At 40.9% G+C, this 21,275-nt stretch overlaps 1 protein-coding gene across 1 annotated transcript; it reads right to left on the minus strand.

Moving 5' to 3' along the window:
- Window positions 1-438: 438 nt before the first annotated feature.
- Window positions 439-20,787, minus strand: LOC129809854 (fibrillin-2-like). The gene is made up of 5 exons (XM_055859987.1): window positions 20,658-20,787; window positions 20,374-20,592; window positions 19,873-20,316; window positions 4,425-16,288; window positions 439-762 (listed from the first exon to the last, which is right to left on the minus strand). The coding sequence occupies exons 1-5, from the start codon at window positions 20,785-20,787 to the stop codon at window positions 439-441; spliced, it is 12,981 nt and encodes a 4,326-aa protein (XP_055715962.1).
- Between the last annotated feature and the right edge of the window lie 488 nt (window positions 20,788-21,275).

Consider the following 21,275-nt stretch of genomic DNA (forward strand, 5'->3'; position numbering starts at 1 on the left):
TTGTATCCTCTGCACAGTATGTAACGTTGGACACCCATCCTATTGAGATATTTGTTGAGGCAGTGACCAGTTGATAGTTATCAATCAACCAGGGTGTCCAGCGACTGCCTCTCACAAAGTACACTGCCCTTTTCTTATACCCTAGATACACTTACGAGTTAAGCCAAGGGGGAGATATTAGTTGAAAAATCGTGTACACCACTTCCAGCACTTCCTGAATTTATATGGAAAACGTCAAAGACTTGCATACTTCCGGAAGTGCCATAGGTGATTTCCAGCACTTCTGCACTTCTAAGCATTTCCAGGCACTTTCTGGCGTTTGAATTTAAAAGAAATGACTAAAATCTAATGTGAATTTTCTTCAACAGCTGGATTCTTATTCTTGACTTTATTCGATATCGCAATTGCATTTTAATTCAACTTGTTAAGACAAAACATTTATTCCTCCTGTTTTTCCTTTCCTACATCCTTCCATACATATTTTTTCCTCACAATTCTTCCTTTCCTTCTCCCTGATCCCCTACTTCCTTCCTTCCTGTGTCCAACGATTGGGGGCGACGGGCTATGCCCATCCAGCCCCTGCGCTTCCCGATGGAGCGCTCCCTCCGGTGGTCGGGCTTTGGGGAATTGGGAGAGGTTGGTCAGGCGGTAGAGGCACTTGAGGTGGTGATGGTGGAGGAAGTATAGTCTTCCCGGATTGCACTGCGGTATGCACTGGCTGGTGGCTGGAGGCTCTGGTGGCGATGGGCGAGTGGGCTGGAGCTGGCCGGTGATGTGGAGGCGATGACGGTCCGTGGCAAAAGAGAAAGATTCCTCGTTTTTTCTTCGCCAGCTCTCCGATTTCCCTCCAACTTTTCTCTCAATGCAGCGCCCTCGTCGCCTCAACAAGGATTTAATTCCACAACTTCCACAGATCTCCAGACATTCAAATTCAAAAATTGCGCGATCGCAACAAACTGAAAACAGAATCTCAATTTCTCTCGGATGGTTGATTTTTATAATAAATCTGAAAAAGTTGTTCATACGAAATTTTTCTGAAAACGTCAGTGATATAATATAAATTTTTTTTTTTCACGAAGAACAAATATTTCAAATTAAAAAATAGTATTCAAAAGACATAACGAATCAAGAAATGTGCATAGACACACATTGTGTCATCACTTAATTTTTTTTAATTAAACAAAACTGAAACGTTTATTTTGAAAATCTTCTTACTTTTTCCAAAGCTCAGTCTTTAATTTTAATAATTTTTTAGTTTTATTGGATGATTGCATAAGTTCATGGGCCACTTTCACAGGTGTGACTAAAATATATCCTTTAGCTTAATCCTGTAATTTTTGTCAACTTTTTTGCATGCACTGGAAAGATTATAATGTCTTACATCCCTCTATTGCCATGTATCCATCAAATAAGTCGACATGTCCTTTGGAGGACTTCTCCAAAATGTGAAACAAAAAGGCGCATTTACAACATTTAATGTTAGGCGAATTTTGGAAAGGTCCAAATGATGGACTTCCACGGAAAATCATTTTGGGCGTTTATTTTGATCATATTGTAGCTCTCAGAATAATTAAAAGATGTTCTGGAAAATTTCTAAATAAGGATTTATTCTTCGAAAGATCAACTCAATTTTAAACGACCTGTAGCATTGATGAAAATATTTTGAGTATCCTAATGACCAGCGCACAATAACTTTTGTTTGTAAACATGTTTTCAAAATTTCCCATGAGAATGAGCGAGATGACTAGATCTATGTTTCATTCACTCTCATTGAAATATCAAAAACACATTTAGTAAACAAAAGTTATTGTGTGTTGGGCATAATGGAAGAAAATTTATGCATAATATAGGAAAAGATTGTTAAAATGTTGGAAAATAATAATTCGAATGTATTTCGTCATTTTCAAAATATTGGATACATTTCCAAGATTGAAACATGAGTTCCACATTTTTTTTTTTGACTGAAATGCTTAAGGTGAACCGAATGAATGTGGTCATTTTTCTCCTTGTTTCGTTACGACAAATAGTCTTTCTTATGGATCGATTGAAAACAACTGATGGAAAATTGATCCAATACAACAGCATACAGTCGAAAAGGTCCTGAAGAAAACAGTCAAGCCTATTGGAAAAACTGATCTTCATCTCACGCTGGTGATGTTGGAAATTTAATGAGATTTCAGGGAAATTGTTTAATTTAGGCTACCTAAACTCGATGAAATAATCATAGAAGACAAGAACTGTGAGCATTTTCTTTTAGTTTTGATGAGTTTTGTTTAATAAAAGTCAGTTTTATTACAGAAAAAAGCATAATTTTCGAGGGCAATGACGTGAAATTGTGTGTCTCATAACAGACGTTGTCACAGTGCCAAAGGGGTTGTAGTGGGAAATTCTTCAACACCTAGAATAATCTTCATTAATTGATCCTTCCGATCAGGATTTCTTCCAATTTCTATCGAATAGTTACAAGGTACAAAAACATATAACCTTCCTAAAACCTGTCAAAAACTATCTTTCGTTCTATCTTCAAGAAAAACGGTTCTTTTCCTTAAAAAATGGAATTAATATATCTTTCGAGGACAATTGTTAGGATCAATTGAGACTTATATTAATTATACTTATAAAAAAAATTAGTAAATTACGTAAATTAATTTACGGAGCCAGATCATCCGAACGAATCGACTATTACTACACTATTCCAACTGAAAATATAATTTGAAATTTAAATATTTGTAAAGCATTCAATTAAGTTTCATTCATTGGAACAGAGGGAGTAGTTGAACGATATTTGAATTTTTTAACGATAATTTTGATGGGAAATTTTAGACAATTGCGATAAAAAAAACATTAATTTAACCCTCAGGAAAATCTTTAATCGCATTACATGCTCACAAACATTTTTTCTACTGTAATTAAATGAAAAGCGCAAAAATCGTTTCATTTTTGAGACTTCTACTTCCGCAGTACTTCCACCTCAATGTACACCACTTCCAAGCTAATATCTCCCCCTTGAGTTAAGCCGAAAGACGGTTTAACGTTATTAAAATAAAAGTAATGATCAGATTATGTTTTAGTCAGTTTCTAACTTATTCGTCTTTCAGTTTAAACCAAGAAACGGCTTACTTACTGAGAAACTTAAGAGAATTTAAAAAACAGGAATTATACACACGTTAGACTCTGCCTTTGCCGCTTATGAATTACCTAAATTCAAGAAATCGAATTGAATGAGTTTAGTAGCAGACCTGTATGGGGACTGCCATCCCTTCGTCGTTACCTGCGGATAACAAAGAGGCTTGGTTAATACCATTTGGAGAAGGACCTAAATTTTTCTGCCCATATGGCCTCAGCTTGTGTCCTACCATATCTCCTGTCCACTCTGCAAAGAAAATTTATTTTCATTCCAAATAGGTACACTCTGGTTTATTCTAATAGTCCTATACTCTAACGTTTACAGCTTGCATTAGCATTTTAAATAAATAAATTCTAATATTAAGAACTTTTTCTTGAGGCAAAATCGCGTTATAACTTCTGCTCTTTTTTCACCGGGTAATTGTCCAAAAAAAGTAAGAGAGAGACGGAGTTCTCGATCAGCTGACAGTGGAAATGCGGAACATCGATATAGTGATATCGATATATAGTTCGATATCCCCGATCAGGGACATTCGATGTTTTATGTTTTGAAAGCTAAAAGTGTTAACAGAAGTTAATTCTCAAACTGATTGGGAGGATCTTTTAAGCGGAATCAAAACTATTATGGACCTGTTCATAGCCTATACCTGTTAATTTTTTTTCGAGTGATGTCATTGTTATCCATACCAAAATTCTTCTGCTCATTCTTGTAATCAATGAACTATCATACTACATGGGTTTGGAGAATACGTAAGCAGAGATCTTACAAATAGATAATTCAATCAACTCAATGCCAATTGGGTTGAAAGTACAAACTCTGCAATTTTACTGCTAGAACTTCACAGAAAGAACTCCACAGAATGACAGTGTCGAATAAAACTACCCTCTGTAGCCACTGACGAAGGCGCACTGCAGCTTCGAACTCTATGACAAAGATTCTTATGTTTGTTCTTCTCCTTGGAAAGACAAACATCAGAAGGAGGTCTTCTCCCTTTTTTTTTTAGAGTTGATCAACTCTGTTAAAAAAAATTTCAGTTTGCCAAATTAAAAGATTTGTACAATAGTGGACTTCTTATTGTTGTTTTCACATATCATTTATATTCATTTACTTCATTTAAAGTCATTTATTTATTAATTTTCATTATATGTGTTTGGACAAGTATATTCTGCAAGAAAAAATACATAGTAGAGGAAAATAAGTTTCCTAAAAAAGTTTAGTGTTTTATCGCTGAAATAGCAGGCCTTTTCTGGATTTTCTTCTTGCTGAGTAAAGGTAAGGGCACTCTTGGAGCACATACGCCGCCTACAAGGCATGCATCATTGTCACAGTGACAACGCCATGAACTTGGTGATGTTGTGTCCGCAGCACAGTCGTCAGGGTCTACTGAGCAATCATCCTCGCAAGCCTTACCTTCCCGGAATGAGGCAAATGGTCCACAGGGACACAGACTAATTCCAAGTTCGACTCTAATACAAATTCCTAAGAGTCTTAAGAATCCAGATCTACAGTAGCATCCGTCTTCACAGGGTAATTCTAAACATAGGTCAATATCCAACAAACCACATTCATCTTCGCAACCCCTTCCACATCTGTATTCTTCATCAGGACCACAAGGGGAACAATTCTCCTCTGATATACATACATTATCGACTCTCTTGTAGCCATTCATGCAGAAACATCCTCGGGTACAACGTGCGAATTCACAAGTTGTATTGTATACACACTCTTCTTCACATCTCTTCGATTCCTTGTAGACCTCGTTTTCACCATCACAACACAAATCTTGCTCTACGCATTCTCCATCCCTCAATTTGTATCCATCCGCGCAGAAACATCCCATGTAATAATTCGGTACACATTCTGGATCTTCTTCGCATGATTCATCACAAGGGTTTCCATATCTGTAAACTGAATTTTCTAAAGGACACTCACATAGTTCCTCTTCGTCCTCGCATAAACCAGTAGTGGTACTTCTCTTGAAACCTGGAGCACAATAGCAACCGTAATCTGTTGGCTCCCCTTCGCAAGTAATACAGTTTCCGTCACATTGCTCCAAGCAGCTACTAGACACTTGATGTTCTTCGTTTTGACCAGTGCACGTACAGCTAGTTATATTTTGACACGTATCATCGACAAGCCTAAATCCATCATCGCAGAAACACGCTTTGTAGCATTCTTGAGTAGAACAATCTGACGGTACTTCACATTCATATTCACAAGGCTTTCCGAATTTGTATGTAGAGTTCTCCGGACATTCACATTCAGACTGGTCAAAACATACTTGATTATCAGGGTCCCACTTAAAACCATCGTCACAGAAACAGCCGTAATATGTAGGATCACCCTCACATTCTGTAGTTGGTGCGCAACTGTCGAGGCACGGGTTTAATACTTGGTATCGTTGATTTTCAATAGGACATTGGCACGCTGTCGTCATGTTTTGACAGGACCCATCAACGAGTCTAAATCCTTCATCACAGAAGCAAGCTTTGTAGCATTCTTCAGTAGGACACGTTGGTGGTGGTTCGCATTCATCTTCGCAAGGTTTACCGAATCTATATGTAGCATCATCCGGACATGGGCATGAACCCTGATCGATACATTCTTCGTTGACAGAATCCCACTTCAAACCATCGTCACAGAAACAGCCGTAATATGTAGGATCACCCTCACATTCTGTAGTTGGTGCGCAGCTGTCGAGGCACGGGTTTAATACTTGGTATCGTTGATTTTCAATAGGACATTGGCACGATGTCGTCATGTTTTGACAGGACCCATCAACGAGTCTAAATCCTTCATCACAGAAGCAAGCTTTGTAGCATTCTTCAGTAGGACACGTTGGTGGTGGTTCGCATTCATCTTCGCAAGGTTTACCGAATCTGTATGAAGCATTATCCGGACATGGGCATGAACCCTGATCGATACATTCTTCGTTGACAGAATCCCACTTCAAACCATCGTCACAGAAACAGCCGTAATATGTAGGATCACCCTCACATTCTGTAGTTGGTGCGCAGCTGTCGAGGCACGGGTTTAATACTTGGTATCGTTGATTTTCAATAGGACATTGGCACGATGTCGTCATGTTTTGACAGGACCCATCAACGAGTCTAAATCCTTCATCACAGAAGCAAGCTTTGTAGCATTCTTCAGTAGGACACGTTGGTGGTGGTTCGCATTCATCTTCGCAAGGTTTACCGAATCTGTATGAAGCATTATCCGGACATGGACATGAACCCTGATCGATACATTCTTCATTGACAGAATCCCACTTCAAACCATCGTCACAGAAACAGCCGTAATATGTAGGATCACCCTCACATTCTGTAGTTGGTGCGCAGCTGTCGAGGCACGGGTTTAATACTTGGTATCGTTGATTTTCAATAGGACATTGGCACGATGTCGTCATGTTTTGACAGGACCCATCAACGAGTCTAAATCCTTCATCACAGAAGCAAGCTTTGTAGCATTCTTCAGTAGGACACGTTGGTGGTGGTTCGCATTCATCTTCGCAAGGTTTACCGAATCTATATGTAGCATCATCCGGACATGGGCATGAACCCTGATCGATACATTCTTCGTTGACAGAATCCCACTTCAAACCATCGTCACAGAAACAGCCGTAATATGTAGGATCACCCTCACATTCTGTAGTTGGTGCGCAGCTGTCGAGGCACGGGTTTAATACTTGGTATCGTTGATTTTCAATAGGACATTGGCACGATGTCGTCATGTTTTGACAGGACCCATCAACGAGTCTAAATCCTTCATCACAGAAGCAAGCTTTGTAGCATTCTTCAGTAGGACACGTTGGTGGTGGTTCGCATTCATCTTCGCAAGGTTTACCGAATCTGTATGAAGCATTATCCGGACATGGGCATGAACCCTGATCGATACATTCTTCGTTGACAGAATCCCACTTCAAACCATCGTCACAGAAACAGCCGTAATATGTAGGATCACCCTCACATTCTGTAGTTGGTGCGCAGCTGTCGAGGCACGGGTTTAATACTTGGTATCGTTGATTTTCAATAGGACATTGGCACGATGTCGTCATGTTTTGACAGGACCCATCAACGAGTCTAAATCCTTCATCACAGAAGCAAGCTTTGTAGCATTCTTCAGTAGGACACGTTGGTGGTGGTTCGCATTCATCTTCGCAAGGTTTACCGAATCTGTATGAAGCATTATCCGGACATGGGCATGAACCCTGATCGATACATTCTTCGTTGACAGAATCCCACTTCAAACCATCGTCACAGAAACAGCCGTAATATGTAGGATCACCCTCACATTCTGTAGTTGGTGCGCAGCTGTCGAGGCACGGGTTTAATACTTGGTATCGTTGATTTTCAATAGGACATTGGCACGATGTCGTCATGTTTTGACAGGACCCATCAACGAGTCTAAATCCTTCATCACAGAAGCAAGCTTTGTAGCATTCTTCAGTAGGACACGTTGGTGGTGGTTCGCATTCATCTTCGCAAGGTTTACCGAATCTGTATGAAGCATTATCCGGACATGGACATGAACCCTGATCGATACATTCTTCATTGACAGAATCCCACTTCAAACCATCGTCACAGAAACAGCCGTAATATGTAGGATCACCCTCACATTCTGTAGTTGGTGCGCAGCTGTCGAGGCACGGGTTTAATACTTGGTATCGTTGATTTTCAATAGGACATTGGCACGATGTCGTCATGTTTTGACAGGACCCATCAACGAGTCTAAATCCTTCATCACAGAAGCAAGCTTTGTAGCATTCTTCAGTAGGACACGTTGGTGGTGGTTCGCATTCATCTTCGCAAGGTTTACCGAATCTGTATGAAGCATTATCCGGACATGGACATGAACCCTGATCGATACATTCTTCATTGACAGAATCCCACTTCAAACCATCGTCACAGAAACAGCCGTAATATGTAGGATCACCCTCACATTCTGTAGTTGGTGCGCAGCTGTCGAGGCACGGGTTTAATACTTGGTATCGTTGATTTTCAATAGGACATTGGCACGATGTCGTCATGTTTTGACAGGACCCATCAACGAGTCTAAATCCTTCATCACAGAAGCAAGCTTTGTAGCATTCTTCAGTAGGACACGTTGGTGGTGGTTCGCATTCATCTTCGCAAGGTTTACCGAATCTGTATGAAGCATTATCCGGACATGGACATGAACCCTGATCGATACATTCTTCGTTGACAGAATCCCACTTCAAACCATCGTCACAGAAACATCCGTAATATGTAGGATCACCCTCACATTCTGTAGTTGGTGCGCAGCTGTCGAGGCACGGGTTTAATACTTGGTATCGTTGATTTTCAATAGGACATTGGCACGATGTCGTCATGTTTTGACAGGACCCATCAACGAGTCTAAATCCTTCATCACAGAAGCAAGCTTTGTAGCATTCTTCAGTAGGACACGTTGGTGGTAGTTCGCATTCATCTTCGCAAGGTTTACCGAATCTGTATGAAGCATTATCCGGACATGGGCATGAACCCTGATCGATACATTCTTCGTTGACAGAATCCCACTTCAAACCATCGTCACAGAAACAGCCGTAATATGTAGGATCACCCTCACATTCTGTAGTTGGTGCGCAGCTGTCGAGGCACGGGTTTAATACTTGGTATCGTTGATTTTCAATAGGACATTGGCACGATGTCGTCATGTTTTGACAGGACCCATCAACGAGTCTAAATCCTTCATCACAGAAGCAAGCTTTGTAGCATTCTTCAGTAGGACACGTTGGTGGTGGTTCGCATTCATCTTCGCAAGGTTTACCGAATCTGTATAAAGCATTATCCGGACATGGGCATAAACCCTGATCGAAACACTCTGCATTGATAGGGTCCCATTTCAAACCATCGTCACAGAAGCAACCGTAATATGTAGGATCACCCTCACATTCTGTAGTTGGTGCGCAGCTGTCGAGGCACGGGTTTAATACTTGGTATCGTTGATTTTCAATAGGACATTGGCACGATGTCGTCATGTTTTGACAGGACCCATCAACGAGTCTAAATCCTTCATCACAGAAGCAAGCTTTGTAGCATTCTTCAGTAGGACACGTTGGTGGTGGTTCGCATTCATCTTCGCAAGGTTTACCGAATCTGTATGAAGCATTATCCGGACATGGACATGAACCCTGATCGATACATTCTTCGTTGACAGAATCCCACTTCAAACCATCGTCACAGAAACATCCGTAATATGTAGGATCACCCTCACATTCTGTAGTTGGTGCGCAGCTGTCGAGGCACGGGTTTAATACTTGGTATCGTTGATTTTCAATAGGACATTGGCACGATGTCGTCATGTTTTGACAGGACCCATCAACGAGTCTAAATCCTTCATCACAGAAGCAAGCTTTGTAGCATTCTTCAGTAGGACACGTTGGTGGTAGTTCGCATTCATCTTCGCAAGGTTTACCGAATCTGTATGAAGCATTATCCGGACATGGGCATGAACCCTGATCGATACATTCTTCGTTGACAGAATCCCACTTCAAACCATCGTCACAGAAACAGCCGTAATATGTAGGATCACCCTCACATTCTGTAGTTGGTGCGCAGCTGTCGAGGCACGGGTTTAATACTTGGTATCGTTGATTTTCAATAGGACATTGGCACGATGTCGTCATGTTTTGACAGGACCCATCAACGAGTCTAAATCCTTCATCACAGAAGCAAGCTTTGTAGCATTCTTCAGTAGGACACGTTGGTGGTGGTTCGCATTCATCTTCGCAAGGTTTACCGAATCTGTATAAAGCATTATCCGGACATGGGCATAAACCCTGATCGAAACACTCTGCATTGATAGGGTCCCATTTCAAACCATCGTCACAGAAGCAACCGTAATATGTAGGATCACCCTCACATTCTGTAGTTGGTGCGCAGCTGTCGAGGCACGGGTTTAATACTTGGTATCGTTGATTTTCAATAGGACATTGGCACGATGTCGTCATGTTTTGACAGGACCCATCAACGAGTCTAAATCCTTCATCACAGAAGCAAGCTTTGTAGCATTCTTCAGTAGGACACGTTGGTGGTAGTTCGCATTCATCTTCGCAAGGTTTACCGAATCTGTATGAAGCATTATCCGGACATGGGCATGAACCCTGATCGATACATTCTTCGTTGACAGAATCCCACTTCAAACCATCGTCACAGAAACAGCCGTAATATGTAGGATCACCCTCACATTCTGTAGTTGGTGCGCAGCTGTCGAGGCACGGGTTTAATACTTGGTATCGTTGATTTTCAATAGGACATTGGCACGATGTCGTCATGTTTTGACAGGACCCATCAACGAGTCTAAATCCTTCATCACAGAAGCAAGCTTTGTAGCATTCTTCAGTAGGACACGTTGGTGGTGGTTCGCATTCATCTTCGCAAGGTTTACCGAATCTGTATAAAGCATTATCCGGACATGGGCATAAACCCTGATCGAAACACTCTGCATTGATAGGGTCCCATTTCAAACCATCGTCACAGAAGCAACCGTAATATGTAGGATCACCCTCACATTCTGTAGTTGGTGCGCAGCTGTCGAGGCACGGGTTTAATACTTGGTATCGTTGATTTTCAATAGGACATTGGCACGATGTCGTCATGTTTTGACAGGACCCATCAACGAGTCTAAATCCTTCATCACAGAAGCAAGCTTTGTAGCATTCTTCAGTAGGACACGTTGGTGGTGGTTCGCATTCATCTTCGCAAGGTTTACCGAATCTGTATGAAGCATTATCCGGACATGGACATGAACCCTGATCGATACATTCTTCGTTGACAGAATCCCACTTCAAACCATCGTCACAGAAACAGCCGTAATATGTAGGATCACCCTCACATTCTGTAGTTGGTGCGCAGCTGTCGAGGCACGGGTTTAATACTTGGTATCGTTGATTTTCAATAGGACATTGGCACGTTGTCGTCATGTTTTGACAGGACCCATCAACGAGTCTAAATCCTTCATCACAGAAGCAAGCTTTGTAGCATTCTTCTGTAGGGCAGCTTGGTGATGGTTCACATTCATCTTCGCAAGGCTTTCCAAATTGGTATATAGAGTTTGGTGGACAGGGACATAAACTCTGGTCGAAACATACTTTGTTGATGGGGTCCCATTTCAAACCATCGTCACAGAAGCAACCGTAATATGTAGGATCTCCTTCACATTCTGTAGTAGGCGCGCAACTGTCGAGGCACGGGTTTAATACTTGGTATCGTTGATTTTCAATTGGGCATTGGCACTCTGTCGTCATATCTTGACAGGTTCCGTCAACCATTCTAAATCCATCATTGCAGAAGCAGGCCTTGTAGCATTCTTGAGTAGAACAGTCTGACGGTACTTCGCATTCGTATTCGCATGGCTTTCCGAATTTGTATTGAGAATTCGCTGGACATGGACAACTTGTCTGGTTGAAACACTGTTCAGTAACAGGGTCCCACTTGAAACCATCGTTACAGAAGCAACCGTAATATGTTGCATCATTCTCACATTCTGTAGTTGGTGCGCAACTATCAAGGCAGGGGTTGAGTGGTTGATAACTCTGATTAGGAACAGTGCAGGTACAACGCTCTAGCTCTTGACAGGTTCCGTCAACCATTCTATATCCATCATTACAGAAGCAATCTTTGTAGCATTCTTGAGTAGAACAGTCTGACGGTACTTCGCATTCGTATTCGCATGGCTTTCCGAATTTGTATTGAGAATTCGCTGGACATGGACAACTTGTCTGGTTGAAACACTGTTCAGTAACAGGGTCCCATTTAAAACCATCGTCGCAGAAGCAACCGTAATAAGTTGGTTCGTTCTCACAGTCTGTTGTTGGTGCACAACTGTCGAGGCATGGATTTAATACTTGATATCGTTGATTCGGAATAGGACATGTACAATCCGTCATATCCTGGCACCTTCCATCAATGAGTCTATATCCAGGTTTGCAGAAACATGCCCTGTAACAGTCTTGAAATTCACAATCTTCTGGTCGCCTGCATTCGTAATCGCATGGTTTTCCTTGCTTGTACTCTGCATTGCGATCGCGGCATGTGCACATTGTATCGTTAGTACATACTCCTCGAATTCTTTTGAAACCTTCCTTACATTTGCATCTATTAACAATATTTTGATCACCGCAGACATCTGGATTTCCTTCGCAACTTTCTAAGCATTCATTCGTGTACCCGAATTCTTCATTGTTGGGACATGGACATTCATTATCTGGTACGCATTTTCCATTTATTCTTTTGTAGTTGCGGATACAGTAACACCCAAATGATGATGTTTCAGACCTACAATCATCCCAGGTTTTTGTACAATCTTCGTTGCATTGATTATTGTTTTGATAGGCTTCATTTTCTCCACATTCACAATTACTACCGGCTACGCATTTTCCATTAATCTTTACATAGCCATCCTTGCAATAACAACCTTTGTAACACTCTTTTGATTCACAATCTTCTGACGGCCAACATTCATCTTCGCAAGATTTTCCTGGTCTGTATTCGGCATTGGGATCAGAACATGGACAGTCAGATTCAGGTATGCATTTTCCTTTGCTATTTCTTTTGTAACCTGGAGCGCAATAGCAACTACTATCTGTTGGTATGCCACTGCAAGTATCCGGATTTCCATCGCATGTCTCTAAACATTCATTAGATACTTGGTATTGTTCGTATTTTCCACTGCAAGTACAACTAGTTTCTGGTTGGCAACGTCCTTTGATAAGTTTGAAGCCATCTTTACAGTAGCAACCCTTGTAGCACTCTTTTGAATCACAGTCCTCTGATGGTGAACATTCATCTTCACAAGATTTTCCTGGTCGGTACTCCGCATTTGGATCAGAACATGGACAATCGGATTCAGGCATGCATTTTCCTTTGCTATTTCTTCTATATCCTGGAGCACAGTAGCAACCACTTTCTGTGGGCACTCCAATGCAAGAATCGGGATTCCCGTCACAAGTCTCCAAGCAATCATTAGATACTTGGTATTGTTCGTATTTTCCACTGCAAGTACAACCGGATTCTGGTTGGCATCGTCCTTTGATAAGCTTGAATCCATCCTTGCAGTAGCAACCTTTGTAGCATTCTTTTGATTCACAATCTTCTGATGGCAAACATTCATCTTCGCAAGATTTTCCTGGTCTGTATTCGGCATTGGGATCTGAACATGGACAGTCAGATTCAGGTATGCATTTTCCTTTGCTATTTCTTCTATATCCGGGAGCGCAGTAGCAACCGCTTTCAGTTGGCACTCCATTGCAGGAATCAGGATTCCCATCGCAAGTCTCTAGGCAATTGTTAGATACTTGATATTGTTCGTATTTTCCGCTGCAAGTGCAACTTGATTCTGGTTGACAACGACCTTTTATAAGCTTGAAGCCGTCCTTACAGTAGCAACCCTTGTAGCATTCTTTAGCTTCGCAATCATCTGTTGGCAAACATACATCTTCACAAGATTTTCCTGGTCTGTATTCGGCATTTGGATCAGAACATGGACAGTCGGATTCAGGCATGCATTTTCCTTTGCTATTTCTTCTATAACCAGGAGCACAGTAGCAACCGCTGTCTGTTGGTACACCACTGCAGCTATCTGGGTTACCGTCACATGTATCTAGACAATCATTCGATACTTGGTATTGTTCGTATTTTCCACTGCAAGTACAACTAGTTTCTGGTTGACACAGTCCATTGATAAGCTTGAATCCGTCCTTACAGAAGCATCCTTTGTAGCACTCTTTTGATTCACAATCTTCTGATGGTGTACATTCATCTTCGCAAGTTTTGCCGGGTCGATACTCGGCATTGAAATCAGAACATGGACATTCTGAATCAGGCATGCACTTTCCTTTGCTATTTCTTCTATAACCAGGAGCACAGTAGCAACCACTTTCTGTTGGGACTCCACTACATGTATCCGGATTACCATCACATGTATCTAGACAGTTATTGGATACTTGGTATTCTTCATATTTTCCACTACAAGTGCAATCGGATTCTGGTTGACATAAGCCATCAATTCTTTTGTATCCATCCTTACAGTAGCAAGCCTTATAACATTCTTGCTCTGAGCAATCTGAGGGTGCAATACACTCATCATCGCAGCCCCGACCTTGTTTAAATTCCGCATTGGGATCTACACATGGGCACTGGGTATCAGAGACACAGTTTCCTCTATTGTCTCTCCGGTATCCTGATGCACAGTGACATTTAGCTTCAACTGGTATGTCTTTGCAATTATCCGCATTGCCATCACATGTCTCGAGACAATCATTGGAGTATGTATATTCCTCATATTTGCCGCATTCACAATTATCGAATGTTTGACATGTTCCGTTCACTCTTACATATCCGTCTTTGCAAAAGCATCCTTGGATAGTCCCACCGTCCGGACAGCTGTCATAATCATCGTCACAATTTTCACGGCATCGATCTCCATATTTGTACTCCTCCAACTTTCCACATGGACAGAAAACATCTTTCACACAGTTTCCGAGTATCCTCTTGTATCCTGGTTTACAGATACACCTATTTTCATTACTGATGCCATCGCAAACTTCTGGATTTCCTTCACAGCTCTCTAGACAATCATTCGAAATACCGTATTCTTCATTTTTAGGACAAGGACAATTGCTATCTTGAACACATTTGCCATTGATTCTCTTGTATCCTCTGGCACAGAAGCATCCAAATGAAGATGGTTCTGCTCGACAATCTTCCCATGATTTGGAACAATCTTCTCTGCATTCATTACTGTTGATATACTCTTCGTTTTCTGCACATCCACAATTGCTGCCCTCAACACACTTCCCATTCAGCCTGACGTAGCCTTCGTTGCAGAAACATCCTTTGAAACATTCCGCTTGGGAACAATCCAACTCACCATTACTGCATTGTTCCTTGCAACGACTTCCGTACATATACGATTCATTTTCACTGCATTGACATTTGGAATCTGGAACACATACTCCTCCAATTCTCTTAAAATTCTTCTGACAGAAGCAACCGTAGTAGATCTTCTGACTTGAGCACTCTTCTGGTGATGTTCCACATTGTTCACTGCATTGGTTACCATAAACATATTCCTCGTTAGGTGGGCATTGACATTTAGATGGTGGTTGACATACTCCGTTGATTCTTTTGTAATTTCCAATACAGTGACAACGATTGCGACACTTTTTCTTGAAACACTGATAGGTATGCGTTCCACAATCTTCGTCACAGTCTGTTCCACACTTGTATTCCTCATTGGAAGGACATTCGCAATCTTCTTCTGGTACACAGCGTCCTTGAACACGTTTGAAACCCCTTGCACAGAAACATCCCTCTTGGCACTGTTCATTGCGACAGTCATCGCTTGATTTGGTGCAATCTTCATTGCAATACTTTCCACAAGTTGTATATACTTCATTTGGTTTTGGACATTTCTGTGGTTTATTTTCTGGAGGGCAATATGCTAGAGGTACACAAACACCTCCAACCCTTTTGTAGCCATTTATACAGAAGCATCCTTCAACGCAGGGTTCCTTCCTGCAGTATTTGTCTGATGCACTACAATCTTCACTGCAACGTTTTCCACATGATGAAAATTCCTCGTTAGTTGGACACTGTGGGATACATCTATCAGTTGGAACACACTGACCATTAATCCTTGCATATCCGTCGGCACAGAAACAACCAGGCTCGCACTTTTCATAGAAGCAACTCTTGCCATCGTAATTGCATGTCTCTTTGCATCGGTATCCACAATCTCTGTATTGTTCATTTTCACCACACTGTGGAATACATCTTTCATTTGGAACACATTGTCCGTTAATTCGAGCATATCCGTCAGCACAGAAACAGCCTGATTCGCACTTTTCGTAGTAGCAACTCTTGTCATCACTGTTGCATGATTCCTTACAGCGGTATCCACAATCCCTGTATTGCTCATTGTCACCGCACTTTGGTTCCGTCGGACAGTCACGTCTGCGGATACATTCTCCGGTTTTGGGATGACGCGTGTATCCGTTTTTGCAGTAGCAACCTGATGGACAGTCACTGGAAGGATACTTCCTAGCATCACAGTTGGGATCAACTCCATCGCAGGTTTCTTGGCAAGCAGGAGCTTGACCACAGCCTAACCAAACTTCGTTTCTCGGGCAGTAAGGATCTGTAGGGTATCAAAATATTATCATACTGCAACTGAAGCTGTGTTTTAAATGTAAAACTGAAATATTTCGGGAATACTACTCAGAGATTCTAATTGGTTGAGGTCGCGTAGCGAATCAAGTGGAGCTTGAAGCCTGTACTAGCTCAGTTGGCAGAGCACACATAGTTAACGAAATCCAGTTCGATCCTGCGTTGAGGCAGAAATTTTTCCTGTCTTAACTCAGAAGAAGATTGAATGCTTTGTTTATCACTGGTTCTGATTAACGATTCAGTCAATCAAAGTCCCCAACTACTCAGAGCTACTGGTTATACGGGCTTCAGACCTAATGCCCTAGACCAGAGGTGTGCAAGAAACCGTTGAAACCGAATTAACGTCAAATGAAACATGTACGTCAATGGTCAAAACGCTACTATAACAAACTTATTTTGACGTTAATTCGGTTTCAACGGTTTCTTGCACACCTCTACCCTAGACAAATTTACGACTTAAGCCGAGAGACGACTGTGTGAAAAATGATGGAAATGTAGTTTAACCATTATTTCGAATACAATTACGCTAAGCTATCTCTCGGCTAATTCTCAGCTCTGTCGAGGGCCTAAGGCTTAGCCATCTGGCTTAGCTCCTCTAATTCCTTATCAGGCATGATTTTTTAGGGAATTGCAGTTTAAAATTAAAAATTAAGGGCAAAAGATCCATTAAATTTTGAAAAATCAATAAAATTGCTTGTTATTTAGATTTTTGAAACTTTCGGGAACTGAGCTAAACCTCCAGTCTGAAGCCGGCATTACGCAAACTACGGATCTTTCAGGATCCCAATGAAGTCACTTTGAATATTCATATGGAATCCTATTCGATTAATAAGCAATGACGGTGAACCGAGGTTGTTCAAGTATGCAACATGGATTGTCAGGGTCTCTTCATGAGTTCCCAAAAATTGTACAGGGTGGCTGAAAAAAAATGCAACAAACTAAAGCGCTATATTATGCTCTTTTTTTGTTCTACCCTTTTGAAATAAAGAAAAAATGGTAGTAAATAAGGTAAAGTACCCTTACTCGACCGGGTTCCTCTATTCGACCGGTGGGTCAATTTTTGAAAATTTGATGGTGAATTTCATCAATTTTTATGAATTTGTCACTGATTCGTATTATTTAAAGAATAATTGACCTATTAATGTTAGATCATACACAAAATATTATAGCAAATATAAATAAATTGAATAAATAAATCTACCGGTCGAATAGAGGAACCGGTCGGATAAAGGGTACTTTACCTTACATCAAAATTTTAGGATATGATCGGTTTTGTTCAATACGATCTTATTTTGACTTAATTATGGTCTTAAGTCTGTCAGAAAATGCATCGTAGTTTGCACGAATGTCAGCCTTCTGAATGTTCTGCTTTTCACGAGGAAGGGCTGCCTTCAGCTCATTGATACTTTGCTAGTTTTCAGTCCTAACATTGCCCAACAAAATGCCTCTTTTTGAGAAGTCAAACGATTTTGCATCCAAGAATTATGGAGGTCATTGTTTTCCCAAAATGAAGTGCGAAATGTAGCAGTAAAATTTCCCGCCTTATAGCAATAAATGCTCTGCTGAGGCAACCCTAAATATTCGAGACGCAATGTCTCCTTTATAGGCCAGCGCCTCTGGTGGTGGAGAAGACAACTGTGTTAGGTTAGTCGATCGTACTATCTCAGTGAGTACGGACGTCAGTACTTGGTGAGTCATGAAAGTGTTAGGACGTAGTGCGGAAGCTCGCAACAGTCTCGAGCCCACACCAGTCGATGCTTAAGCAGGTCACTCTCCAAAATATTATAGTTCTTAGAATAGATTGTTGGTTTGTCCCTTACGGAAACTTTTTTTTTAGCCAAATCTTATTCGGAGCGTGATTTCTGAGACGTTGTCGAGTCTTGATCGAACTTCCATTACTTCTTACTAAAATTTTTGTTTGTCCACGGCTCCAACACTCCTTCCAGGACAATTTTCAGATACACATTGGCATTCGTTTTGACGGTATAGCCTAAAAACCCCAGTGGAAAACGATAATTTGCCTTCAAGGAAGTCCAGACCTTCAAATAAGGTGGTCCTTGACTTTCGGTGGCCATTAGAACGTCTAAATTATCGTATGGTCTTTCCTTCAGATAGAAACAATTATTTTATTTGAACATTAATTGCTCAATTAAAAATTTTTCTTATCAGAAAAGATGACATTTCTGAAACTGACCATGAACGTGCAAGCGAATTTACTCCGTCGTCGATCGAGCATAACTTCTTTATGGGGATCGACGATGTCTTTTCCATTTCAGGACATTTAAGGCTTCATATAGAGGTCCTTTAACAATATTTATTTCATGGTTATTTGCGGTTTATGCGTGTCAGAGATCGTTTGTTTGCAGATGTCACGCAGATTTTGTTCAATTTGCCTATTCATTTTAAAAACGATGACTAGGGATGAAGCAATTTTTTTCAGACCTAGTAGCATTTTAAAATGCTACTAGTATCCCTGTACCAAGTTATGTTTCGAAAAACGGAAAGTTTAATTACATTCCGGTTTTGAAGGGCCCTAACGATAGCTGCTTCTGCACTTCTTGCAAAATATAACGACATTAAATTGTCACGTTTGAGTTCCATTACGGTTAAAAAACGTTTTACAGAATATTATCGAGAATGCTTTTGTAGGCTTTTAGCCAATAAAATGAACTACCTCTATGCAAGACATGAAACCGCTGTCACCAGCGGTTTCACAGATATGCGCTCTGAAAGTTGTTGCATTTTTTTTCAACCACCCTGTATATGATCTCAAAGGATGAAATTCAAATTCAAGGTATATCCAAGTGTTTCTAGGTACTTCAAGAGGATTCTAGGTCTCGCAAGGGTTTTCAGGTATGATAATTTAAAGAGACCAGGATTTGCAACGTTTGGAACTGACTAACTGACCGTACTATTCCAAGGTTTCAACTATTTCACTTTGGTTTCAATGGTCCTTTATTCGTTCCAGACTGGTTCTGGTTCTTCGATTGATTTGAACGAAAAGTTTTCAAAGTATTTAAGCTCATCATAGTAATAATAATTGTGGCACAACATTCCATAGAAGAACTTAGGCCTTCCCGTAAGAAGAGTTCGGAACATCAATTATTATTTTTCGTATACAAGGATGGGGTTGTCAGTCCCATGCCCGATGGAATCAAGTGCAGTGAAGCTCACTGGATACAATTATTGTACGACGACGTTAGGGAAATTAGTAGAACGGATATATAGTAGAATAAAGAAGGCTCTCTTTATGCTCCAGACACTGATGAAGGCTTGGAGACCGAGCCGAATGCTTTGGGAAGAGTTTCCGTTTTTCTAAGAGTGACTCTACTTTCCAACGAACTCCGGTTCCATTCTACTCACTGGATACCGTTCGAACAGCTTTAACGCCAGAAAAATTCCTAGTAACACGAGGGATTCGAACCCAGGACACTTGTATCATAGAGCGCGTGCTGTACCACTTGATCCGATGATATCGACAAAACCGTTTTTCTCGAACTAAGCAGTATTCTCCGATTCGATTTAAAATTTCTCTTGATTTTTCGTACAACTTACCTGGACAATTCTTTTGGGGAATACAAGGTCCTCCTGAACCATCTCTAGCATACCCTGCTTTGCAGTAGCATCCACTTGTACATTTACTTGACTTAGGGCAGTCCTGACCCAAGGTGGAACACTCAACTTGGCATGAAGGTCCACAGTGAATAAATTCTTCGTTTCTTCCACAAGTTTCTGGGGGATCTTCGGGTTTTGCTGTGGTTTTTATAGGAGGGGGTTGTGTAACTTTCTGAGGGACATACTCAATTGAAGGGCAACTTTTTACATGAACACACTGATTGGTACCAGGATGACGAGCATATCCGCTCTTGCAGTAGCATCCTTGTGGGCATTGCCCATATGCAGGTTTGTTGCAACCTCTGCCGTAGTTCTCACAGGTAACCTGACATAGAGGAGCTTCTCCGCAGAAGAGAAATTCCTCATGCTTTGGACATGAAGGTCCTTCAAAAAAAAATTCGTTACCAGCCAATTAGGAATTCACTAAAGGCAATCACTCACTTGAACACTTCTTCTGAGAAACGCACTTCCCACCAGGAGATTCCCTCACATACCCCGGTCGACAGAAGCATCCTGATCGACATGCATTTTTGTTGCATGATTTTCCAATAGACGTACAATCGATCTCACATGAAGGACCGCAATTGAGGTATTCTTCATGCGTTCCACACTTCACTGGACGATGTCTCAAAGCTGTTGCATTATTATCTTCTGTTAAAACTGAAATTATTTTTTTAAAATAAATTCTCAATTTGAAAAAAATTATCACTTATCGATAAATTTACTTGTCACCGGTTCACTAAGCGTAATTTGGGGATCTTCTGAAGCCTGATCCAATTCTCCGGTATCCCCAAGTGCATTTGATATAAACCACACAGTACACAATAAAAGAATGATATTCCGTTTAAGAGCCATGACTTCTCATGGGGAAGTCTTGGGATAAACTGAGAATTTCTGATTGATCACAGGTATTTATTAGTTTTGGCAAACCCCACCAAATTGAGGTGTTTTACCTTTAAATTCACCTGCCAAACCAGATCTTTTTTTTCTGCTCCCCCAATGCATTTCAAATAACACTAGAAAAAATTAAAGGATCCTTTTTGCCTCTTCACAGTGTATTTGTTCTATCGGGTGGATCAAATTGATATGATTCTTTTGAAAGTATCGTTGTGCTTCTTTGGAAAGTATCAATTGCTTTTCTTGGGAAATTATGAGTGGAGAACTACCCTGATGACGCAAATGTCTTACCAAACCGTTGTGCAATGTAGAACGCCTCTAGGAATATTGACTTATGAGGGGGTCACTGAGTTTCTGAAGTCGATATCTCATTTCGTTCGGGTTCTAGGCCAGTAATTCACATACAATTTATTAATTTGTAATTAATAATTAATTAACAACCTTCA

Source organism: Phlebotomus papatasi, chromosome 1, assembly GCF_024763615.1.
Source record: "Phlebotomus papatasi isolate M1 chromosome 1, Ppap_2.1, whole genome shotgun sequence".
Classification (NCBI taxonomy): domain Eukaryota; kingdom Metazoa; phylum Arthropoda; class Insecta; order Diptera; family Psychodidae; genus Phlebotomus; species Phlebotomus papatasi.